The 26,558-nt window shown below is 44.3% G+C and overlaps 1 protein-coding gene across 1 annotated transcript in view; it reads left to right on the forward strand.

Moving 5' to 3' along the window:
• Positions 1-26,040, forward strand: part of CDK15 (cyclin dependent kinase 15) — a 33,174-nt gene extending 7,134 nt beyond the window's left edge. The window contains 8 exon segments of the mRNA XM_032189997.1: positions 1,534-1,657; positions 2,224-2,344; positions 8,772-8,865; positions 11,104-11,167; positions 15,751-15,832; positions 18,238-18,285; positions 20,838-20,977; positions 25,931-26,040. Of these exon segments, the coding sequence (XP_032045888.1) occupies positions 1,534-1,657; positions 2,224-2,344; positions 8,772-8,865; positions 11,104-11,167; positions 15,751-15,832; positions 18,238-18,285; positions 20,838-20,977; positions 25,931-26,040 (783 nt within the window).
• The last annotated feature ends 518 nt before the right edge of the window (positions 26,041-26,558 follow it).

The raw sequence follows: 26,558 nt of genomic DNA on the forward strand, positions 1-26,558 counted from the left end.
CCTCAGTGAATGCCTGGCTCCTTTTTCTGAGTAGCTTCAGTTAATTTATCTTACAGCTGTCAACAATAACTTTGTACCTTATCGAACTGCCTATTCATCTGGCTTTGTCAGATCTCTCTGAAGTTTTTCACTGTCACTTCTTATCTTGGCTAATCTAAATACTTCTGTCATCTTCAAATGTTGCCACCTTGTTCACATCTTTTTGCAGATAGTTGTTAAGCAACACCAATTCTAATGAAGTTTCTCGGGGCCCCAGATTTTAAACATCCTTAAAGCTCAGATATGTCCAAGATGCAGCGTCGTAGTTTTGGCACGTATCTCAAGGACTCTGCTACCAGGCGGGCTTGTAAAGCACATGGAGTGCATGGCTGTAACATGTACTCACTGGCACTTGTGTGAGTAAACACTAGCCAGCTGCACTGCTTTCCTGTCTCAAACCCTCACTGTCAGCAGCAATCAAACAGAAAAAATGATTTACCATTCCTTTGGGGGGGGGGGGGCATCTAGATTGCTTCATTTTTGCTTGGCCGATGTTTGCTTTTTATTCTCTGATTCCTATCAAATATGATGCAAGTATGCAGAATATTACAGGGACACTTTTCTGGTACAGAAATGACCTATGGGTGTCACTGTTTTTCCTCCTCTTCAAGTTAAGTTTCTGGTGAAAAATATCTTTTCTCTGGTAAAGTCTATTTACTTCTGCTGTCTTTTGTTTTCCAACCACTATGCAATTTCATACTTTGTTTCTGCCCAACTTATTCTACTGAAGGCTTATTTATGGTGTCATAATGGTAGGAGCTAGACATTTTTTTCTTGCTTTCTCTTCTGCTTGTTTTTCTGCTTTCCCGACTGCTTCATTCATTCATCAGATCTTATCTGCTGTATGTGTTAGAATCATAGAACCATAGAACCGTTTGGGTTGGAAGGGAACTTAAAGGTCATCTAATTCCAACCCCCCTGCCATGGGCAGGGAAATGTTCAAATCAGATCCTCATGTTTTCTCCCAGCTCGAGGATAACAACTCACATTTGTCAAATGAGTCAGTTCACTGGTCCAAGCTCACAGTGGGGAGAGACAGTGCTGGTGTGAGCAGTGGCCCCAGAACTCCCTCTGCTGGTGTTAATCGGCTCAACTGGGCAAAACTTCCAGCTCCTTAACACTTCATTCTACTTAGCTTTACATCTTTATCAACACTGAAGTCAGAATATCTTCTGTTCTGAAAGCTGGGTCTGTGTTTCAGCAAGCTGTGTTTCCTCCTGCAGTCAACAATCCTACATTTCCAAAATGTGCACTTAGGAAATGTGCTGTCCTCATGAACTGTCCTCATAGACAAATATTCCATCCCAAAAGCCTGAGGGCAGTCGTATCCCACCGTTTTCTACTTCTCAGCCAACACTACCCATTTGGGGGATTTTTACTGTTTTCTCAATTGTTTTGTCTCTGCCTTGTTCTAGGGCTTCTCCTGAAGTTCATAATTAATGTATCACAGCACTCACACAAAATCATTTCATTTTTTTTGTTGGCTTTTTCTAGCTCTTCATGTTCCAGCTTTTGCGAGGCCTGGCATACATCCACCAACAACACATTCTTCACCGTGATCTGAAACCCCAGAACTTGCTCATCAGCTGCCTCGGTGAGCTCAAATTAGCTGACTTTGGTGACTCACAGTTTGGATACTGCTAATATATCTGCTCAGACTGAAGCTTTAGCATGCATATAGATTTGTATCCACAGCCAATTAAGGCACAGAAGCATAACCTCTTACTGAACTTCAAGAAAGTATTTCTGTGGTCAGTCCAGCCTTTCTTGTCTTCGCACCGATGGGTTCAGGAAGTAGCCTCATGTAAGTCAGAGCAATTACTGCCACGTAAAACTGGTTCAAGAGAACTGAGAATCAACCCCTCTCTCTTAAGAAAATAATGTGACATGTTAAGTCCACAGCAGTGTGCTGAACAAAAAGGTTTTCTTGGCATCGCTTTGGGATGGCTGCTTCAGGCACAAATGGTAAAGCCCTGCAAAACAGCGTAATGCTTGATCTGACGTGCCCCAGAGGTTTATTTGAGATGCTTTTTTCTTTATTGCTTGTAAGTTGCGTTGGGGTTGCCTGTGTTTAATGGACCAATAGAAAAATAATGTTCTGTTTCCAATTATTATTATCATTTATGTGTTGTACAGGTGGAAAGACTGTATTGTCACAGCACTCAATATTTTTTATTTTGGCAGGCCTTGCTCGTGCCAAGTTCATCCCCAGTCAGACATACTCCGCTAGAGTGGTGACACTCTGGTACTGTCCTCCTGAAGTTTTGCTTGGAGCTACAGATTACTCTTCTGATCTGGATATCTGGTACTGACCAATGCCAAAGCATCTGGGGTCTCTTGGGAAAAATCATCTTTTTCTGAATTAAATGAAGTCAACCAAATTAGAGCAGATACAGTTGTAAGCAGAGGAATTAACACTTGCAAGCAGAAAATGTATGAGCAGTGGGGAGTTTTGTACTGTGGGATTCACAGGTGTTTTTGGGAATGATGTTGCTACATATCAGCTGTGGAATGATATGTATCTCATCTGATAATATTTATGAGGTGTGTACATCTCATTTGGTGACATTTATGGAGCACTTTCAGGTCTTGCAACATAGCATGTTTCCTTAAAGCACTTATTGTTTTGGATATATGTGGTTGGCTGACTCAGTAGTAGCTCTCTACAGCTATGGCTTTGTGAAGAAATGATGGATGCAATCCCAACTACACCAATGATGACTTTGGCCTTAGTTAAATTGGTAAAGGCTTTTGTTAAAGATGGTATTAAAGGGATTCTGAATAGGTCTGGAGATAGAAAGGTGTCTGAGATTTTAATTACTTCCATGATACTTTGTCTTTCTTCTCTAAGAACATCTCAGGTGCACTCTGCACTTCATGTAGAAGGCCTGTTTTCAGTTAAATCTTCTTGTTTTATGAGCTCTATCACAGAATCTTAAAATGTCTGGGAATCGTAGGATGCAAGCTGCACAATGGCACAGCTGAAGGAGGGGAGGGGGCACTGAGAGCAGGAAAAAAGCAGGACAGGCTGAGGGTTTCACAGAGGTCTCACCACTCTTTTTGGGCTGGTCTGGATGTGCAGCAGGGTCATAGGGTTCACCCGCTTTCTGGCTCACTTCTTCACCAATCTGAGCCCACTCCCAGCAATACAGTCCTGACTTACTCACGGACAGCATGAATTTCATGAGGGCAGAGCAGAGCATCCGTATTCCCAGCAATTTTACATCTATAGATAGTTCTGCTGTTTTACGCTTTCTTCAGACCAGTTAATTCTCTGCCTGTGCCTTGCACACCAGGACTTTTATTAACTGCTATGCAGAGTCAAAGGCTGTGAAAGGGTGGGAATGCAGCAGGCTTAAGTATGTCTAATAAGAGGGTTTGGTAAGTTTACGAACAGCAAAGCTCCAGGTCTTCCAGCAAGTATTTCCTGCCAGAGATCTGTGACTTATCGGACACTGTGATGGGCCTACGTCTGTAGGGCAGTTCAGGGAAATGGGGGATTTTAGTTTGTTCACTTCCCTAGGGCTGATGTTAATATAATTGCTTAGGAGGAAAACCTTGCTAAATTCTAATGGCTTCCAGCTGCTAAGCCAGTCTAAACAGTCCTGTCATCTCCCTTGCACTAGTTGCTACCTCTCCCCTCCAGACAGTCTCTCAGGAACGTCTGTTCTGTTTGAGGAAGATGTCTGCCTAACAGACTGGAGAGTTATGCATTAGGTAGATGCTGGTAGTAACCTGTATTTTTTTCCTTGAAAGCTGAGCCCTGTTCAAAGCCCCGGCTGTACAGATAAAGCCCAGCATTTCTGCCTGTGCAAAACCAGCAACCCCACTACAGAACCCTGCCCTGGTGTGTAGTGAATAGCAACAGAGGGCTGGTGTACAAAGATCCCATCCAGCACTCTGACCAGCTCCAACAGCACAGTACTCTCAGTCCCACTGAACTACATTCACACTATAGGCACCTTTGTTATAACGCCTCCTTATAATAACAACATTCAAAGTGTTTGCCCTACAGAAAGATATCATGCTGAGAGAATAGAGTACTTCAGTGAGCTCTATTCAGTAACTTCCTCTAACAAGAGTCATTTATTATCTTGATGTACACTGCATTTAAGTTCAATTTTTGTCTATTAGGAAATAATGTGAATTCACACAGATGTTACTTGTCTGTTGGGAAGAAAGAAGAAAAAAAAAACTATTTCTTTTGGATACTGCAATTTACATGAAGGCAGGTCAGAATGCCCTTGGTAATGGCATGAGGCAGTGGGTGTTAAAACCTTGGTTTAAAGAAACCAATTATAACAAAATAAAACATTATGGCAATTCATGCATAGTGTGCTTGAGCAGCAATACTGTCAGTGGGAGGCACATGGGAAGTGAATGAGGCCTTGAATAGATGAAGAAAGAGATACAGAAGGAGACTCACCAGCTCTTGGACTAACTAGAAAAGCTGCTTTAATCTCTCTGTATCTTTTTATTCCCCCTCTTTCTCCCTCGCTATCTCTTCAAGACTTTAGAAGATTCAATTAAGGGATTTCAGGGAGACTAACAATGTTTCAGGGAGATTATGCTGCATATCAGGGAGATTTTTTTTTTTCTAAACACCAAAGGCTTTATGCATGTGCAGCACTAGTTTTCAGAAGCTTCTAACATCACGAGTACCTGCAGTCATCACTTCTTCAGACAAGCTTTCCTTGTGTAATATCTTCTATGAGAGACACAGGAATCTCCACAGGTAGAATCACTAGAATAAGAGTTCCTGTGCAGCCATTTAACACAGATCAGCCAGGACCATTACAGCCTTCTCCCCAGTCTAGTTCGCACTGCTATGCCAAACTGGGAGACTTAGACCAGGAGCTCCAGTGTATAGAATTGTTCTGTAAGGAGCAAGAGGACAGATATACATCTGGCTAAATGTCAAATTGCTATCTTCCCATGCCAGAGAAACTGTGGAGAGGGATCTCTGGGATGCCACAGAGATACCTTAAATCTTAATACTGATGAAGGTGTTTCTCTGCTGTGCAATGCAGCACTGGAACATGAGGAGTAAGTTCAGTGTCCAAACCTGCCCCAGGGATTGCAGGCTGATGTGACAGGGCTGTCTAAACCAGCCCTGTTTACGCTCACTGGAACTAAATATCCCTATAACCAGTTATACCTCTCCTCATACTTTAGCAGTCCGTGTCTTGCTTCGCATGCATATCTGGCACATGCTGCAACATCACGTCTAGGCCCCTTCCTGAAAGACACTGTGAGGGACTACAGATGGTACCACTGTCTGTCGCTTTTTTCACGCTGGATGGTATCAAATCTGCTAAATTTAAGAAGAAAAAAAAAAAAAAAACACTACTCCAGGAGGTACCACATCCCTGATCTTATTTGCACTGGTGTAACTACTGATCTCATCAGGGTTCTTCTGCCTGGCACCACTGCAAGAGACACCAGCACTAGCACTGCACTTCTGTTTTCCTCTCTCACTGTTGGGAACCAATCCATGAAGCTACACCAGTCTAAGGATACAGCAAGCGTGAGGAGATACATGTGACTACTGAACAGCCACAGAGCAGGGAGTGGAGGGATCCTCTGGATTTCCTCCTCCTGACAGAATTTGCTGTTTGCCCACCTAACTTGTCTGCACAGAACAACGCACACCTTCCTCTGCCCCAACTCTTCCCTGGGCAGCTGTATGGGACTGACACACTTCAAAAAGCCTTACATCAGATGGTAAGGAGGAAAAGGGGAAAACAAAACACCATTTCTGACCTAGGTCTAAATCTTTAGAAATATTTAAAAGTAAAGGGTTTTTTTTGAATCATTTTTATTAAAAGAAGGATCATTATAATGCTGCCAGGGCACTACCTGTAAATCCCGTATCTCAGACGGAAAGTTGAGGCCTTTACAGAAAGGGTAATACAATGACTAGCATCAAGGAGGCCTTGTTTTTAAAGTCCTACTTTAAAAGATAGAAAAAGCTACCTGAGAAACCAAGGTGGGTTCCCATACATCAGTTGTTCCAGCTACTTCTGGCCTTTTTGTAAGAAAAAAAGCATATTTCAGCCTGGAAGCACACAAAGATATAAACAGTTATAATTGCCACTGACAAATCGATTCAGTATCAAGCAAGCATTAAAGGCAGCTGGTTAGCTGAGTCTCACTACAGGAAACAAAAAGTCCTTCCTTTCCAGCAGTTGTGGTTGCTCTGATAGTTTTGTCTTTATTAGAGACACTGAGGCTTAAAGGCATCCAGAGATAATTGGAATAAACTAGGAAAATAAAAGAGAGCTCTATCAGAAGGCAAATTGGTAACAACCCAAAAGTTGATCCTCTCCTCAAACCAACAGCTTGCCCATTAGCAAAAAGACTGTTTTATTAGATTTGAATTTCTGAGCTATTTGCTCTTGGGTAATTATTAGCAAATTCTAGCTAAAATCTAGAAAAATTTATGAAAAAAAAAGGTGGGGGGGAGAAAAAACCTTCAATATTTCCATTTATTGCTCTGTCTGAATTTTATGCCTTCTCAGCAATAATGGAAGCCACAGCAGATCTGGTTTTCTGCCAGCCATGAATTCTGTTGGCTTAGACCTATGCTTAAGAGCATTTTAGGTCATGAAGACCACATTTACAGAGCACTCATCATTAGAAGCTCTTTTCCTTAGTACTGTGTAAGCCTCTAGTCCCCAGGTCCTCAGGGTCTTAAATTCAATTTACAAAACAGCACAGACAGCGCTGTTCATCAGGAGGAACCTCTGCAAAAGATCTAGTGGTATTTCTCTCATCTGTGTGCTACAGTGAGTCCATACAAAGTTTCTGCTGTTGCCAGTTTAATGGTCATTTCTAGCTATGATATCAGAACCCAAACTCTGTGTAAAAGTCATGATCATTTGCTCCAAAAACATGTGGAGTTGATTCTCTTCTCAGTACAAATCGAGTACCTAAATTGCATTGACCATATGTGGTTAAACTTGTGCAATGTGATCAGTGGATTGCAGCAGCCCCTGTGGTTGCAAAACAGGGTGAACCATTTGGACACATAAAACAGCTGTGAAAACAGAGGGTTGGTATGACACTGGTCCCAGTAAAGTCAATCTGTGGGCTCACAAACAACAGCTAGTGATGTGGTAGTAGTACGAAACACAAAAATCTGCGTCGTAAAAGCTGTGGGTTAAGTTTCATGATAAGCCTGGACCGTGTGAGAGCACATTTAACAAATAAGGAGCTAAGCTCACAAGACCCAAAGTAAGGGTACAGGAAGTTAAAGATAACTGCAACAGAAATGTTTGTGAAAACAGCATTAGATATGGATCTGCAAACAGGCCTGGCATCATCTGATGTATGAGGATGACCAAAATTAATTCCGCAGATGAGTTGCATGTCAGGCTTTCAACTGACCACAGCCAGGTGTGAAAAGCATCTACAGCATTGCAAAAACAAGGTGTAAGGAGTAACAGATGACCAGAAAAGATTACTGGTTGTGGCTCAGCTAGTGAGAATACTTTTGGAGACTGTTAGACAAAGCTGGGTTTTCAACATTTAAACTTAAGGGACTCATATCTGGTATCACAGAAGAAGATTGAGACTTAAATTTGAATAGTTGGGATGGGGCTTAATGAAAAGGCTGGAAAGCTAGAAAATACTTGATGAAAAAAAGAAAAAGAGCAGAGTTTTATACCATACAATAAGAGATGGAAATAGTTGCAAACAGATATGTCTACCCTGTCCACAACTATCTCATCATTATTTCCAGCAGGACTAATCCACCTTAGTAAAATTAAGCAGTTTTTGCAGCTCTTTTTTTTTTGTTGTTGTTATTCTGGCACAAATGCAGATCAGGAGATGTCATAAAAATGGGATTACTTTGACTAGCTTTTGCCACTGAAGTCTTTATGCTATGAATTCTTGCCTTCTATTTTCCAGTGAAGAGCCAATTGCTTCTGAAGGGAAATCATTCTAGCGGCTACTGCCTTTGTGTTCTTTCTAAGTCTATTCTTCGAGACCATATAATGTCTTATAGTTTCCCATTTATTTTTCATATTGTTATCACTCCAATTCTGCACCTTTTTCTCACTGAAAACAACCTACTATTCCACAGACTTCTGCCCTGACTATCTGTTTTTAGGTGGGTTTGTAACAGGATAGGCTGAAAGGGACCTGAAACTAACTGTTCGCTGCTGGAAAAAAGACACCACTTAGTGGGTTTCTCTTTCAAGGATACCACCTGCCTTGTTTTGCTGGTGAAGGGTGTTGTTCTTTTTAGTAGGCAGTGCTGGTGAGAAAAAGCAGATGGGACCAAAACTCATACGGAACTTTGACTGCTCTCTGCTATTCTAAAATATTTATCCTGGAGGGATGTGAATGTGATGAATCTCCAGTCTCCTCCCATCCTATTTTACTTGCTGGGTTTTTAGGTCAAGTGTTTCAGTGTGTACGACTGAAGTGGCCTTCAATGGAACCTTTATTTATTTACATGTATTCAGACACTCCACATCCTGCCTTGCTTCCTACGCACACACTGGATGAAAAGAATGTAGGCAATACCTACACATCAGGCTCGTACTTTTCAAACATGAGCTGCCAAACATATAGGATTTACAACTTAGATCAGGATCTATGCATTTACAGATCAGGATTTCTATATTTCCATTCCAACAATTGTTACCTCTCCCCTGCCCACCCCAGATTCATCTTGTATATATGATGTATGTGCATGAGTTAATACCTTGGGTTTCTTGCAGGAGCGCAGGCTGTATTTTTGTTGAAATGATCCAGGGTCAGCCAGTATTTGCAGGAACTTCTGGTACTCCTGAACAGCTGGAGAGGATCTGGGAGGTGAGTACAATATATCCTGAAATGGGAGAGAAAAGAACGTATTGCTCCAGCTCCCTACTTAATTTTGAAGTCCTGAGCATAGGTCCTGTGAATAGCAGAATAATTTGGTCCGATCTGCCAGGTTCATAGCAGACTTTGTAACCCATTTTGTATTTGGCAACTTTCTTACAGACACCGGAGTAAATCAAATGACTTTCCTTTGATGTTTGTCATCTCATCAAAAATTTAAAGCCAATTAAAGTGACATCAAATTGAAGCAGGCATAAAAGGTGTGCAGGTACTGCAAATTCTGTTCCTTCTTGTTAAATCTTTTACTTATTGTAGGATACAGCACACCATAATCTCACAAAGAAGCTCTAATACTGCTCACAAACTGTCTTGAAAATGGCAGGGTCCCGAGGTTTTTTGCAGGTCCTTTGTTATATTAACTTGGAACATTTTGTCTCATCCAGTTTATGGTGCAGCCCTAGAGAACGCTTTGGCATAATGGGAAGTGTGATAAATTACTTTATAAAGGCAGCAGTGAAAAAGAGCAGAGGTATTCAGGATCCTCTTAAGCTGTATTTTCTGCTGGGGAAGCAGAAACATAGAGCTACGCCCTCAGTGCTGCTTGGTAAAATTGAGGCAGTTACTGGCACTGGTGGATGCTGTATGTTCACGACTGCTCACTGCTGGCTCCGTTACTGATTCTTCAGAAAGGTCAACCCAGAGGTTCCCACTGGATGTTGCTGCAGGTATCTGCCCTTTCACTTCTCCCAGGGATTTACTCTTCTGCATAGGCTGTTTCCCAAACATGGGTTTTCAAAGGATAAAGTACAGAAAGCTGCAACTAGGGAAGTGGTGAGAGAGGACTTCATAGCCTCAAGTCTGTGCAAATCAAGGTTTTCCTTCTTAATCCCTTTACTCAGAAACGCTTCTGCCAGGTTGGGTTTTCCTCTCTGCTTTTACCTAGAACGTGTTAAAAATACAGATAAGCAAACCCCGTTATTAGACTTGAGTTCAGCCCTTTTAAATAAATGCTGAATTACTCTTTCATAGAAAGTGGGAGAAAAAAAGAATTACCAAGGAAAAAAAAAACATCCATACTTGGCCAATTAACACAGTTCAAAACCAGGGCAGGGCCCAGTTTTGCAGTGTGAATGAAGGCTATCCTTCCACGTATGACTGAAATCTCTAGATACATTTCCTGTGGTTTTCCAGTTAGAGGGTTATAGCCCTATCGTCATTTCTCTGGTATTATAACTGATACCATGATTAATAGGATTTGTGCTATAGAAGGCAAAAACTTATTTAAAAATCATGAGGAAGCTTTAAGAGCCATGAAATAATTAGTGCCTTTCACAGAAGGTTTTATGTTATTATACAGCCTGGAATGAGGCTCTGTGTTAGGCCAAAATTTCAAAGCTCCTTAGAGGCTTTCGATGCCTAGCTTGAGATATTTTGCCGAGCGTGAGGTTCAGAATGGGGATTCCCACTGTTTTCTAATAGTCAGCTCCTTTCATGTACTAATAATAGAGGCACCATGCACTGATTTAGAAACCATTTGCAATTATGTGCATGACTTTATGTCATCCGAAGTGCTTATCCCCACACAGGACTGTTGGTTCAAACACCATATAGACATCTCGCTGGAAAATCCCCCTGCTGTGAAGTATGTTCATCCTGTTGAATTATCAAGACTGTCTAACTGATTTCACCAACACTTCTCCTAGAGGCAAGCACCACCTCAAGTGGTCTCCATCCTCCCCTCTGTCCCTGACTGCTCATTCCTGCCTGTGTTACCCTCACTTAGAGGAGTTTCTATCACAGCTCACAGCCTGGGTTGCCAGAAAATATTGGCTGGTACCAGTGCAAGTGGGCAGAGTAAGTCCCCAGTGCAGTGCTGGCACAGGAAGACACTTCCAGCAGTGAAAGGGATTGCACAGTGTGACCCCTGGCAGGTGAACACGTGTAAGTGACACCTGGCAGTGAAGCTGCACACACCTTCAATGATGTTCTCAGCAGCAACAACATTACATCTCAGCAGGACCCTTTCTGCTGTAACATCAAGTGCTAAAATATCACTGTCATTTATGTGCAGAGATAGATCTAGTACCAGCTAGGGCAGGGGGAATCTGTGCTGGTTCACAGGAAAGGCCACCGGCTCTCTGTTGAGACCAACTCCTCCACCTCCGCACCGACGCAGCATAGTGGCAGACAGGCCACTGCTCGTCTCACTCTCCTTCTTGTTTTGCACAGGTATTGGGGGTCCCAACTGAGAACACCTGGCCAGGACTTTCCAAGCTCCCCAACTACAAGCCAGGTAGGACTTACCTCACAAGAACACCAGCTTTTTCTCTGAGCCACTAACCACTTAACAATTTGGGGATCACTAATTCATATTATCAAAAAGCGATGTTTCAGAGCTACTAAATCCCTTAAACTACTTAACAGTAGTGTTGCTTTAGGACCAATGGCCCGAGATACAAGCAAAAGTACACGTGTGGCAAAGCTGCCTCACTGAGATACGTTAGGCTGCTGGAGGATTTCATTGTCCCAAGTGCTAACAATGCAGTTAGTCTCCACTCCTCAGTGCGAAGGACCAATGTCTCCTGTTCTGCACTAGAAAAGCTGACAGGTACCAGGGGACATAGTTTATCTGAACTCTCCTTATTTTCATGGAGATTGGTTTGGGGGCCTTTAAGCCTCAGTTTTAAAGGTCACTGTCCCCGATTTTGATGTGGGCAAGGTGAGAAATCTGTGTGATTTATAAAGCTGGCTTCTTTTATTTCCACATGGGCTGGTAGAGAAGTCTGTGTCCTGGACTTCAAAGGGCCAGTTGTCTCTTATTTTGATGTGGGCAGGTTGAGAAGTATGCTTTGAAAAGCTAGCTCAGTCACTCTCCCTCTCCCCCTCTCTCTTTCCCTTTTTCTCTTTCTCTCTCTTTTTGTTTAATGTTTTCCCTTGGGAAAATATATTCAAGTGTCAGTGAGGGGGAAATGATGAGCACTGATTCTCAGCCTCTCAGCAGGATCATTCTCTAAGAGAAATATAAAAGTGAAATATTAAAAACCCTAGAATGTGAAATCCACCCATCTGCAGTCTAGCCATTCTCTCTCGCTTGTACCCTAACAGAGTGGTGGGGGGAGTCTGGCTCTCTGGAAGGGAAAAAAGAGAACTGGGGGGGGGGGGGGGAGAGGAGGAGGGAGAAGACGTGCTTTGAGCAAGAGGTTTACAGGTTTAGTAGAGCATAGTAACATCTTTTCAAAGAAGTGGGTGTTGCTCTGTGACCCAGTCCAAGATGCCCCTCCTTTGATTCTGGTGCATGAACACTAAACAGCCCCCATTTTCACATGGTAGCCGCGATTGGCTGAACAATAACCTGGTCTCACAGTCGAAAGGGCCGGAATCTTTCACACAATTAGCTGAGACACATTAATCAAACCAGCGTGAAATGGGAATGTGTCGCTGTCCTCAGCAAGTTTAATTTGGACAGGGAGCAAGCACAGAGCAGACAGCTGGAGGAAGCACTTTCTTCTCTGACTTGTTGAAGGCTTGGTTGGGTACTCTACAAGTTGTGAAAGGTAGTCTGGGAGGAAAGAAATGCTTATGTGTGGGACAAATTGCTCACAAAGAAGCTTTTGACGTCAGTCATCTGTGCATACAAGGCCAAAAACTCTAGTGAAGCCAATTAGGTATCCTGATGCTATATACAGGTACAATTGAAAAATGCAAGCATTAAACCGTAAACTAATGGAGAAACTGGTACAGACAGCACAGAATAGCTGAATGTCCACAACTGCCCTCAGCTTTGCACTGTTTTGTCTGAGTAGCAGTGCTATCTGCGGCTTGGGATGGTGCCAGTGGCAGGGCTGGGAGGGAGAAGACAGGCACCTAGGCAGCATGGAAATGGCTCCCGTGAAGACACGAGTCATTATTAGCAGTTTTCAAATCTGAATTGTTATCAAAGTGGATAGAAAGATTCCCTAATGGACTGCAGTGGGGCAGAACTAACCTGTGCTGTGATCCTGTGATGCTGGTGCCTTTTGTGGCTGGCACAGACAGAAATGCAGGAGTTAGAGGACACCCTCCTGGGGAAGCATCCTTCTGTGCTACCAGTAACATGGAAGAGGGGTCCTGAGCCGGTGTTTGGGGCAATACCTTGCAAGCTGGAGAGTCAGCATCCCTTTCCCTTCTTCAGATCCTACCGAAGGGGCTCCGAGCTGCTCCAGTCATACAGTGGAACCAAGCACTTGGCTCAAACCTGGGATATAAAGAACAGTCTGGCTAGGATAAGGCTATTCACATACAGGTAGACTGTTTGCCCTCGTCAAGAACTCAATCAAGTCACTTTTTGATAGGGCTGCCAGTAAGAAGGCAAACCAGTCTCTTTGAAGCTATTTGCCATTCACATGCTCAGAGAACTTCTCCTGCTCCCCTGAAGCACAAGTGCTAACTGTCCCCCCCAGGACACGCTCACCAGGTGAAACTCTGCAGCCTGCCTGAGAAAGCCTTCGCTCTTGAGGTTCTTTCCAGCCCAGTTGTGCAAATCTGAATGCCTGGGACAGTTCAGATAAGCAAACAAACTTTGGAGGCTTCCCCAAATCTGATGGCTTGAATGCTTTTAGCTAGTCCTACTGATGTTCACAGCGAGCGCAGGCAGCAAACAAACAAACAGGTTCCTGCCTGAGGCAAAGCACGAACACGCGCAAAACAAAGCTCTGAGGTGTGATCCTATTCTCATTGAAGTTGATGGCAAAACTCCCACTGGATTCAGCAGTGTAGGCTCAGCCCCAGACTGAGGTTGTTACTGGAAGGGTTCCTGGGCCAGGTGGGTTAGTAGGAATCTTTCAAACGAAAACTGGAAACCTTTAGATGTTTTCCTGTCACTGCTGTGGGCTGAAGCACATCCTGCTGCAAACCCTGCAGAGGAGGAGATACAGCCTGGGGTCTGCGAGCCAGGCACAGCTGCAGGAAGAGCAGCTCCCCTGCCCTCTCTACGGGCAACTGGCAAAGGAAGAGCCGTGCAAGGCAATGCTTGTCCACCCTATGCCCCTGTGCCTTCTTGCACAAAGAAGTTCAGAAATGGGCCTCATGTCCATTGCTACAGTCTGCCAAAATCTCAGCCTGTGCCTGAACCCAGGTCAACAGGGAAGATGGGTGAGCAACATTTCCGTGGCCAACCCTGCAGCCTGTGATCTGCCACTCGCTCTCCAAGAGGGAAATGGAGCCTGAAAGCACAGTGTTCCCCACACCTTGGCTTCAGGACTGGTTCCTGCAGAAGGCGAAGGGCTGGGAGAGCTCCTGCCCCACGTCTCGGTGCACTCGCTGGCCCTCTCCCCAGCTCCCCACGCTTAGGAGCCCTGCCCGTAGCAACAAGGCTTTGCCCTGTGTTTGTTCATTTCTTCTGTTCCCCTCATTTTGCTTCCCCTGAAAGAGGCAGTTGTAGCTCTGTTAACACTATTTTTGAAAGCTCTCATGCTGTGTGAGCTCAAATCCTTGCATTAATCTACTGCTGTGTTCATTTCACTGCGCTGAAAAGCAGGGAGTTTAAATCCCCTCTAAACACCACTGGTGACACCAGAAGGCCACTGTTTTGATCCAGCCCCATTAATGGTTACAAGTTTGAATCTAGACAGCGGGGGTCAAGGGCAGGAAAGGATTAGGAATCACAGCCCATGACATTAAGCTAGTGCTTCTGCCAAACTGGGAATACTGGAGCACCCAATGTATCGTTTAATGCCTCCTTTTCCTGACATTTGGATTGCAAAGAGGAGGGAAAAGTGCTTATTTGTTTGTAACACGATGAGCTTGCTGTGAGTGAGCTATAACTTGCTGCGAGTGAGCCCTGATTTATCGCACAGGCTGACCAATAAAGTTTCCTGTGCCAGGTAGTATCATTTCACTTCATCGGCACAAGTTTTTCACTGCACTTCTTCAGATGCAGCAACCGTTTTTAAATTAAGCCTCGTTTTCCGAATGTCTGCAGGCTTTGCTATCATTTTTCAAATGTTGGTAGGCTTTGCTATGCTGAATGAGATTAGAAGCTTTCCATAGGCAACTTTTCCTGAGCACATTTTAGTATCTGTTGCTTTTCCAAACTGCCACCAGCAGATGGAGGCAACAAGCAGCAGGCACTGAGACACAAACTTCAAATGACATTTTTGAGAATGCAGATGAAGTCTGAACTCTGAATCTTGTTATTTATTTATTTATCTTATCTCACTTTTTATGCTGATGCTTCGTTTAATAAATGGGATGGTTGGAAACTGAATTCTAAAACGATGAAATTTTTATTGTCATAATAAACTGTATATGGCTTTGATCCCAAAGGGAAAAGCAGCACTGTAACTGATGCACAGTATATGCTGGCCAGGCTGCAGGGAAACTCCCTTTGTGCCTGGCACTGGGCACAGGCTGCAGTTTGCAGTCTGCCACACAGACAGAGCTCTGATTCTGTCCTGCAGCCACAGAGGTTTCACTAATGAGAGAAATTTTCTCTGTGAGCCTGCAACCTCAGCACCTTCATCCAGCAGCACAAGGCATCCTCTTTCTCTCTCTTCATCAATTAGGAAAGTTTAACTTTTGTCCCCTGGCTTGCTCGCCTCATTATCAGTTCATTAGCCACTTCCACCTGGGTTTGCATATAGGAAGGTATTTCCTCATTAGCACAGACTGCACTGCATACTGATAGAAAATAACAAACCCAAGCACCACCTTTCCGATCTCCTCATACTGTTAAAAAAACAATCAGCCCTATACAATCCCATCATTTTATGTGTGTACATCATCACTGTAAAATGATTAAATCTGTAGTTCTTCCACTTCTTTGTCTGATCTCACTCACCTTTAAGGAGTAGCTGTTTGCACTGTCTTACGGTTTTAGATTGGTCTTAATCTTTACAGTAGGGAAGATATTTACTGCCCTGTCCTTACCCAGCTCAACAGAATGGGGCCTCAGAATCCTCTACGGGTTTGTCTATATGGGGTCAGTCAAGAGATTAATCTGAACTGATTTAAAGTGGATTAGTTAACTGCATTAAATCCTTGAGTAGAAACACAATGTTTTCTTACCCATATCTTCCATTTATAATCAAAGCTTTGTATAGTCGAAGTGGCAAGTTTGTCGGTCCTCACTCAAGCAGAATTCTGCACAAAGATATTTGTTTGGACAGGGAAAGCAGTAGTTGGCTCACTGACTCTTACACTACCCCTTGTAGATAATTATTAATCTCTGTGTTATATAAATGTTAAATCAAAGTAAAGAATCTTGGTCAAGATACAGCAAAGATTATAATTCAGGCATTTTTCCCAATTCCCAGTAAGCAAACAGATATTTCTATCTGCAATGTAAAGAAAATCTTGTTTCCTCCTTGGAATGGTAATCCTGGAAATTTACTTAATAAAAACAAAATGATGTTTCAGTTAGATATCACTGAAACCCTTTGCCCTGCCATTAGCAACTGCACTTGCATTTTTTAACTTTTATTTTAAATATATTAAAGAATATTCATTTTAAAAGATTTCACTAAAGTACAGTATTTAAGTAATTTTGACATTTTAATTAAATATTAAAGGAAATTGATATATTGCTATGGAATGTTTCCATCTCACTGAAGCAGAACTTTCTGGCTGAAAGTTGCAGCATCTGAAAGTTTTTGGCCAGCTCTGCGAAGAGGTTAAACCTTCTACCTCATGCAAAAAAATTTTATGCCTTTCCAAACCCATTTAAACTCATTTTTCTTCTATTTTTCCTGGAAACTTTACATTTCTACTCAATACGGACAATTTATTTCTACACTTTTATTACAGCTGAGGGGGCAAAGTGAAAGAAGGAGGATCTAGAGAATAAGTTAACAGTGATCCAAGAGGAACATCCTGCCAGAGTTAATCTCGGTGATTGACTAGGGAAGGGGCTACTAAAGATACAGAACTTCTATATATTGCTGGTAATTCCAGAGCTCTGGCACCTAAGCAGTCCTGAATCCCATCCCAGATGATCCTGCCATTTACTGCTTCAGCAATTACCTTAGTATTTGGGTGTAGGAGAGCACTTCAGTTGCGACCTGTTACTTACACAGTGACAGACAGGTTTAACAACCTGCTTGCCTGGCTTAATGGTGAAAGATTGCTGCGGGAAAGGTTAAGTGCTGAAAGTTCAGTCATTTGCACGTTTTCAAATTGTCTGTGCCTCAAGCCAGACACGGAGTGACCCAGCCCCAGGGCCTGCCACCCTGGAAATGGCCGCGCAGGCTGAAGGCCGAGGGGACTCTGCCTTCGGCTGCATTTGGATGCTTCTGTCCTTGAATGGTGAGGCCAAGCTGAGCAGCTTGCCGTGCTCCTGACAGAAAGCAGGGGGAGATGCTCTAGGACTGCAGGATAAGCCCCAGCCAAACTTGGAGGCTGTTATACGCCAGTCTATTGGCAAGAGAGTAGTGGTGCTTGCCTCCGGGTGGTCTCGCTGCTGTGGGGAATGCTTTTCCAGGCCCTAGCTGGAAGAGAGGGCTGCACCACCCTTCCTGCTCTCATTTCCATGGCTAGAGCACCTTTCATCTCTGCTGTCAGAAATGGTGTTCAGGAAAATGTGGCTGGGCATAAATTACGGCCTTTCTGATGCAAGAAAATGCCTTTGTTAATCAGCCATAAGGGTAATCTTCCAAGTGTAAGTCATTTATTCATATCTAAGCTTGTGAAAATCCCTGGGTTGTACGAAAACATTTGAAGAACGTATTCTTCCACTTATTCAACATTTAAAAATGTGTCCTTGAAAACTGGCAACAACAACACAGCCTTCCGAAAAGTGCCAACTCTACAGTGTTCCAGTCTGCTAGAGATGCTTGAATCAGTAAGTACAAAGCATGCATGAAAATGGTTAACATGATGAATGACAAACTGAGCGAGGGACTGACAGCAAGAGCAGTGCGCAAAAGCAGAGTGGGATCCAAGTGCCTTTGCTTCATCCCCAGTCTTTCCAGCAGCTCCATGCAGAAAAGCCCCACATGCCCCCAGGGGAATACAAGAACCTCAGCAGCTCTTTAGTAAACAATTGCTGGAGATGCAGGCCTGCAAACCTCTTTCTGCTTCCTCAGTGCGAAGGACTTGGGGAGTTAGACTGAATTTATTGAAGTCAACGCAAAGACTCACTGAAACAGATGGAGGCCCAAGGCCTGCATTCACAATGTGTGAAAGGAAAGGGTTACAGAACTGGAATAGCCTTATTAACATCAATGCTAGTACTCAAGTCCTATAGGAATAATGTATATTTATAAATACTAAGATGACAGATTCTATAGGGCCCTTTGAAATTCCAAGCACGTGTTTTCGTAAGGGCTCAAAGAATGATTTTTGGCTTGATTTTTGTTTCATCCTGTGATTGCATATTACACTTTCTAGAACTGGTGCTTCCAGGAGACCTCAGAGACTCCGAGTGATCTGTGACAGGTAAGCTACCTGTAACGGCAGTGTCAAAATGGCCTCTGGGTTTATTTGTTTCTTTATGCAATCATTTAACTTGAAATGAGCTCTTTTGGCAAGCTGAGGAAGAGCGAGGTGGCTCTGTAGTAACAAGCAGATCTAACATCAGCTAAGGAACTGATTTCAAGAGATCGCAGTAGAGGCAGGCACACAGTGGGTTTATTACTCTCCCAGGAGAAGTGATTGTTCTCAGATAAGGAGCAATTCAAGGACATTGCGTGCAGTTTTCTGAGGGGCACAGCTAAGATTCAGGCGGTCCTACTTTCCCAGGCCGTCTTGCCCAGACTAAAGACAGGCTTTGTACTGTCCCGTTTTTATTTTCTAGAAACATGCTGTAGGAACAGCACTCAGCAGTGGTAAGGAAGACATACCAGGACAGCATTACATGAGACAATGAAACAATCTCCTGATTAGTTAAGAGAGGAAAATTCACATTCTTCAGAAGCCAAAAGCAACAAGACAAGGGCCATGGTTACACACCTCACCCTGAGCAAGCACCAACACCACCAAACATTCCCGAGAGTGTTCAGGGAAGGGAGCATTTTTCAAGTGTGTATGTACACACACACACACACATATATGCCTAAATGTATCGGTGAAAGAAATTTATAAGGAGGCGAGGTGCCCTAATGTTGCTCAGAGAGTTATTAAAATAGCATCCCCTCAAACCGATTTTGAGGGAGCACTGGTACACAACAGGCTTCACAGATGCATAGGAAAAGGATAGACATGATCTATCCTCAGGATTGTGTTCATACACAGGTCAAGAATCAACTATCCTTTGTGGATGTAGCCACATTTTTCAGCAGTGCTGTTTATTATCTGTTCAGCTCATCGCTTTGGATTCAGTGCTGCTCTAGGCTGCCCTTCAGAGCTGGGTTTCCCAGACTCTGTTCTGAATTGCTGAACGAACACGCTGAAGTTTTCAGCAAAGCCCAGGTTGCCAAAATGCCAGCCATTGTCACACACATCTTCAGAAAGACACAAAGCTCCACGTGTCTCAAAACCTGATAAGACAGGTCCTAGAACAGAACAGGCCCTCTCCCAGTCTGAACAAAGACATAACTATTTTCCTTGAAACTCTGCTCTATTGCACTTCTGCTTTTTTGGCCACAATCCCTTGGCAGGCTCCATTACCTCTGCATGCTGCCGAGCTCTGGGCTGCACGCAGTCCTGCCCCGGGCCTGCCACAGCGTCCTTACCCTGGGATGGCCAAACAGCCACGCTAGCACGCTCGGCTCTCGAGAAGGAAAGAGCTGCTTCATGCAGGCTGCTCAGCCATGAGTCTCCACGGCCAATTAGGAAATCAAAGGGGAGCTGTGTGCAGAGCTCAGCCGTCACCAGGAAGCCTGAGCAGCAGCGGGAGGCAGCGAACCATCTCGCTGCCTGGTGTGGCAGCCTGCAGCAGTGGGGCCCGAGGGGCAGAGGGGCTCAGGTAAGACCCTGCCATGGCCAGGGCAGCCCGTGCTGCAGCTTTGCTGAGCAGCCTCAGGCTGAACGCTTGGGCTCCCTGTCCCGTCCCTGCTCCCCAAACAGCAGGAGCTCAAACTGTTTTGCTGGAGGTGAGAATTCAGCAGTTACCTACCACTGTGAGGCCGGATACCTTTTATAAATGCTTCTTAGACCCTCTCTCTTTCTTTTTTTTTTACATTTTATACCCTCGAAACAGAACTGCCAGCACGTCAAATGTCCTGTGCAGGGAGGGGGAGCGTGGGGCGGGGGGATCCTGGCCGTGGTGTCACATGGAGGGGAGCACCGGGGGGGCAGAGGGAGGAAGCACAACAGGCCGTGATCCGATGGGCATCCTGATACTGAAACCTGAGCAGAACAAACAAACAAAGTAAAAGCTGTAAAACTAAATGACCATTTTTATTTGTTTGCTTGTTGGTTTGTTTTCTCTCCTCCACTTCCTCGTCCCCAGCTGTGTGCTTCTCTAGGAAGCAGCCACTTGGCATTGGTGTTTGCTGGGCACAGAGCACGTGTGTGTTACATCTGTTTTAAAGTCTCATCCCGAAAAACAGATTCCTCCCGCTGAATCCCCGACACATTTTACAACCAGCTGCATGACTGGTACTGGGGTAGGAAATGAGGAACGGGTATTTCTTTAGTTTTTTAGTTTTGACCTCCAGTCTGCTCCGTGAGCCAGTCAGGTAGTTTTGTGCACTTGCAGTTCTCATTGTAAATTGTTAACGCCAACCTCGGCCATTCCAGTTATGCCGTGTAAAATGTAGTCCTCCTGGCAGCAGTTTCCCTTTTACTCACAACCTTCTTTTTTTTTTTTTTTTTCAAAATTATCCTGAAAAGACGAGTCTGAGCTGAGATCCTCCATATATACTCCAGAATAATCAAACTCCCATGGAAAAGCAAATGTCTTTGGTGCCATATATCTGGGGTAGGACCCAGCTGCCCCGAGTCCCTCCACTGCCTCTGCCTTAAGCTCTGAGAAGGTCTGGGTCCAGTCTGATTCTAGCCTTCTGGCCCGTGCTCATCTCCTGCACTTTTTCCTCCCATTTTCCTAGGCTGAGCAGGGTGCCAGCAGCAGAGGATCTGGCCTCCGGCATGCTCACAGCCTTCCCTCCACGGCGGATCTCTGCACAAGATGCCCTTCTTCATGGCTTCTTCAGCCCTCTGCCTCCACAGCTCTATCAGGTGCCTGCTGGTAAGTTAACTCTTGATTTCACCTCACCAAGAATGACCTACTTCACATGCCATTTATTACAAGTTTCTTCAGTACTTTGGACCCAGACACTTTGTCTCTGCCTGCCCTCCCTCCCCGTTGCTGTATGCTGCAAAATCTACATCCCAGTGCAAATTCCACAGCTTGTTTTTCCATTTTCTTCCACAAAGTTAATAATAGAAGGGGACCTGGATGGGATGCCACCACGGTGCACTCTCACAGCTGAGGTGTACATGCTTTGATAGCGCCTTTCTCCCCCATTCTGTAACCCCAGGGACCCTGAGCTTTTCCTCCGGCTGGCTCACGCTGTGTATTCCGCGTAACTCACATGCCAGTCCCTCCTGATGGCCTGAATTCCCAGCTGCTCAGCATGATGTGCTAGCCCCAATCCCCTTGGACCGCTCCTCCTGCTCCCTTTTGATGTTCAGAGGCAACAGCTGTTCCTCGTACCCTGTCACACCACTTCTCCCCCACTTTACCTGCCTTACTTTCTTCTCCCCTCGCTGCCTTCTCTTAAGCACACAGTCACACAGACACATCTCACACAGACCTGACTCTCCTGCCCTAAGCTGAGGATAAACGCAGGGTCTCTCAAGCTCTAGGTTCTGATCCTCACTACGAGAAGTTCCCTTGTGTTGGGAAACAGGCCAGAGAGCCCTAGCATGCTCTGTTGCCTCCTGGGCACCAGCTATGCTGGTTTGTTTTGTAGTGTGGGTTTTTGTGTTTTGTTGTTGTTGTTGTTTTTTAACAGAGGGGCAATTAAGAAGAAACCTTCTTGGACTGTGTTGTCAAGCTATTTGAAAACTTAATTTCTGGCTTCTGTGACATATCCCAAGTGAAGGAGCAGCCAGCTAGCATCTCTCTCAAACTGCCGCCCTTCTGAAGGTGCTGTGTGTGTGCGTGTGCAGGAGTGAGAGACATCTGCATTCCTTTTCTGTTCACCCAGCCACAGAGCACAAATCTACTTTGACACTTTTAGAAAAATGAAAAGATGGAATCTCGCAGGAGCCTGCCTGTGCCGGGGGGGGAGGAGGGGAGCACTCACAGCAGGAGGGAAGTTGACTTTTCTTTATACATATAGGGTTTTTTCCATGCAGAGTTTAAATTATGCCTGATAAAAGGAGTTTCGTGGATGTTTCAGTTCTTTCAAACCCTCCTGGCTTCCTCCCAATTAAATGAGGTTTGTCAAAGCCACAGGGCTCTGCTGCTGCCGGAGAGGCGGACAAGCACTTCCCGCAGTGACATCTCCAATCCCCAAGGGAGAAGATGAAAGTGTCAGTGCCAAGAGAGAGAGAGAGTGTGGAAAAAAACAGGTACAGAGACAGACAGTGTGAGAGAAAGGGAGAGAGTGAGAAGAAATAGAAGGAATGAGAAAACAGATTGGCATAATGTGTCAATCTCTCAGATACATTTCCAGAGAGGGGACAGATTCACCTGGGTTTCTACAGCATCCCCTATTTATTATCCCCCATATTGCAGCGAGAAGTACCTTGTGGACAGGCAACTGCATGGCGTTAACATAGCAACCAACGTGTCGGGAGCAGAATCAAAGTGCACAGGGCTGAAACAAGTGCAGGATGGTCATGCAAGACCATATTCATGAGTAACTCATTAAGCCTGTAAAAATTAGGCAATTCTGAATAATTCCCCGTGCAGCCACCCCTATTGCCGTAATTGTACAAGACATTTGTTCTCTTGTGTCATGTTGATGACATGCTAGTTTGGAATTTAACTGTATCATTTTAAAATTCTGGTTGCTATGATAACACAGTGCAGGTTTTTTTAAATATATTCCATGCCTACTTTGTTCTGGAGGATGCTGGCTATTAGTTCCCATCCTCTGAAGGAGAAAGTTAAAGCAGAAGGGCAAAGAATGAGCTGGAGATGAAAGGTGAAAGGAGGAGGGGGTTGACCCCAAGGTGTGTGAGAGAGTAAGCAGGAAACAACATTGGAAAAAAATAAAAGGTTCCCCTAAGAAATTATTTCCTATTGTTATGAAATAATTGTAGCCACAACTGTCCTTTTTATAAGTTGCTATGACAAGCTGGAAGCCAGAGGATATTTTTCAAAGGTCAATTCCTGGGAAAAAATAATTGGAGAAATCAGAGTTTTAAAAGATAAGAACCCCTTCGAATAGCATCTTGCTGATTACCGAGGGGAATGCGAACGGCCAGACACTGGCTGCTGCCCTGGGAATGGGGGGGAGCAGGGGGCTCTTCGCTTTCTGGTCAGCTCCAGGAGTGGGGAACAGGTTGCTGCTGCTTATGCTCACCTGGGTGCAAAGTGCTAGGAAAAAAGAGTAACGCATGCGGTAAGAGAAGACAACTCTCTGTCCCCTGAGAGCATTTGCTGGCCTTTTTCTGGCCTAAGCCAATCCTGAGACAATTACCTTTGTGCAGTGCAGCCTTGTGCTACAGCAGCTCTGATAAAACTTCAGCCTAACCCTTTGCCACCTGCTAAAGCAGACTGTCTTCTGTCCAATTAATCACTCCTGGAAGATGAGATCCTTGAATGAAGAAAGCATAAGCTGTGCTCTCAACTTCGTGTCAGCCCTGAAGTGCAAAGGGCCTCCTGAGAAGGGATCTCACTCTGCTGTCAGGTCAGACGCAGTACCCATTGCAGCTTATTATTCCTAGCTATGAATTCTGTTTATTTCCATCTCTTTTGGTCTCAAACGCTTTAGAACAGGCTCATAGGCAGGGAAGGTGAGCAGTGCAATTTGGGATTAACACCAGTGAGCTCCCAAGAAAACAGACATGTGAGCAGAGTTTTGGCCATGGGGCTGCAGGGCAACTCAGGCTAGGAGCGACTTGCTCCCTTTGGGTCCAGGTGGTCTCCCCTCAGCAATTCAAAACCACTGTGTCAGGTGTTACTGTACTGATTCTCCTAAAATTTCCTGTTACTCAGGCCTTCGGAGACGAGGAGGAGGAGGGATTCTGTCTTGATTCTGACAGAACACTGTAATTTTAATGCCTGTTGCATCTAATCATGTTCAAAGCAAGTGTAGACAACGGGGAGGTTAAGGCTGTGAGCCATCACCTACCAAAAATCCCATTTCCATTGGGATCAGCCAGCTCTGGTAGATGTTAACACAGGGCATGTATAGAGAAGAGCTGGCTTTCACAGACACCCTGTTTGGGTTGGCTGCTTTCCCTGTGTTCCCCTACGTAGCTGAAAGGTTTATACACTCACTTATATTTTTTGGCTTGCGTGCTTTGCCACCTCTGCATACAGAAAATGGACATCCTTCACTGAAAATCAGATACAGACACCTAGAAATTGAAGTTCTCACCAGGTGTATGAATCTGGTTTATAGCGTGTCTGTAAGGGAATAAACCAAAGCTGGTGTTGAGTAGCAACTCAGCTGTCACTCCTGAACCAGAAGCAGTCGTTTCTGTGAAGTGCTGAAGCCAATCTTTACTTAACTCAGGCAAAACATCCCTCACTTCTCCTGGCCCGATCTCCACAGTGGTGGAAGATTTGCTTATGAAAATACCAAGAGGACACTGAGGTTTTGTATTATGACATGAAGCAATGGTCCTCAAAAAGAGCCATTGCAACATCACGGCAGATGTTTCCAGGAAGCAGCACACCAAGGGCACGGGCCCCTGGAGACGTCCTGCTTAAAGCTCCTTGCTGGGCATGGGTCTGGAGCAGCCACAGTGCTTGCAGATTGCAGGCCCTGCTCAGGAGCGCAGGGCGACGAAGAAGACAGGACAAGAAGGAAGGTTTCCTTTGCTCGTGCTCTTGCAAAAGCACAAAGTGGCACAAAGTTTGGCCCACATGACATGTGGAAACAAAGTCCTACAGACATGGATCAAATGCTCTGACTCCCATTGATCTCAGGCCAGAGAATCTCTATAAAGGTCCTATTGTTCAGGGAGATGAACTGCTCTGGGAGGGAGTGCTGCCAATACCCTTCATAGAGGCAGACGCTATTGCATCAGAAGTTGGCAGACATTTTTCTGTATTTTGTCTAATTGCAAAGTTATATCTGAGATTTCTTTAACTTCCAGTTTCCTTTCAACACTCCTAAACATGAATCTGAGAAGATTTAGTTGTCTTCTTTGCTGTGAAAGACATCCGGACTGAAACTCCCATGTACTCATTTCCCATCTTCAGGTGCACTTCTGCCTTCACCCAGTTATCAGCAGAAAAGAGCAAATGGGGATGCAGCGATCAGATTTCTAAGGCACAAAAGTTAAAGCTAAGTTTGAGATTATGACAGCAAGCAGCCATGAGCCTAGGAACTCAATTAGCCTGAAAGACAACTATCTCATTATCTTTCCTAAAATGATATAAATACATAAGAATATAAAAATTTAAAATAAACTCTCCCTCTATTGACTGTCTAGATGACTGAATTTCACTGCTCAATTTCTTTAAACACCCACTTTAGTATTTATTTATTCTAAGCGTGAAGCAGCTACGATAATTAGACTGTCAGATTTGGTAAGTTAATGAGGAGTCACCGGAGTGGAAGGTTTTGCATTTGTGAGATTGCTGAAGGAGAGAAGCTCCGTGCCTTCGCTCTATCTCTTTTTTCTTTTTCTTTTTCTTTTTTCCCCCCTCCGCTGGGTGGGAAGGAGAGAGCTTGGCAGTGCAGAGATCCATTTGAATCCTTTTGATTAGCGGGTTGCATTCCCACCACTGTTCTACCAAATAATCTTTTGCTGGTTGCTCCAAGAAAAAGAAAAAGAAAAAAAGAAAAGAAATCATAGATGAGATTTCTAGAGAACGGAGCCTAGATTAAAGAAATCATTTTCCAAAAAAAAATCAGGAGCAATGGAGCTGTGAGAAACAGGATCCTGAATGAGTTCATATTGTGGGCAATGTCACAGAAGAGTATTAGCACAGTGAAGGAAAAGGACCTTTCTGCAGCTTCTTCTTTAACCTGATTTTGTTGTTGTTGTTTGCTTGTTTATTTTTCTACAGGACAATCAGTGCTCACAGTTCCAGCAGTGACACTGCAACCTGAAGTCTGTGACCTGTCTGCTCCTTACCAGAAAGGCCATCTCTCAGAACGTTCAAGCAAGTTTTGGTAGAAGGCAGAACTGACTGACTATTTCTTGGGTAACCATGCGGTTACCACTGCCAAAGCTGCTGCCATCAGCCAGAGCACATGAATTCCTCTGGGCACTGGAGGTGGGAAAGCAAAACCCATACCCTGAGCTGGATCACCACACCCCAGGCTGAGGACAAAGTGGGAACTTTTCTCACATTCAGAGGGAAGAGATCGGCAAGCCAGTGGCCCCCAGTGCACAGTGCGCAGTAGTATGATGGGAGGTCTGGGTTTGTTTTGTCATATTCCCGAATCTCAGACCAGTGCCCTTTCCTCTGATGCCTCCGCAGTCAAAATATGGTTTCTTTTCCACATTGTTTAAACAGACCAAATTGCTTTTTTTGCCTTTGTCTATGTCTATTGAGTTCACATTTTATAGCTTACTTGTTTTGATTTAACACACAATGGAATTTGCTCAATGAAGTACCAGAAATGACAAAGAGCCCTACCCAGGGGGCAGAACAGCAATGTTGCAATGGATGTTATGACAATATGTACATT

The sequence above is a fragment of the Aythya fuligula genome, chromosome 6 (assembly GCF_009819795.1).
Source record: "Aythya fuligula isolate bAytFul2 chromosome 6, bAytFul2.pri, whole genome shotgun sequence".
Taxonomy (NCBI): Eukaryota; Metazoa; Chordata; class Aves; order Anseriformes; family Anatidae; genus Aythya; species Aythya fuligula.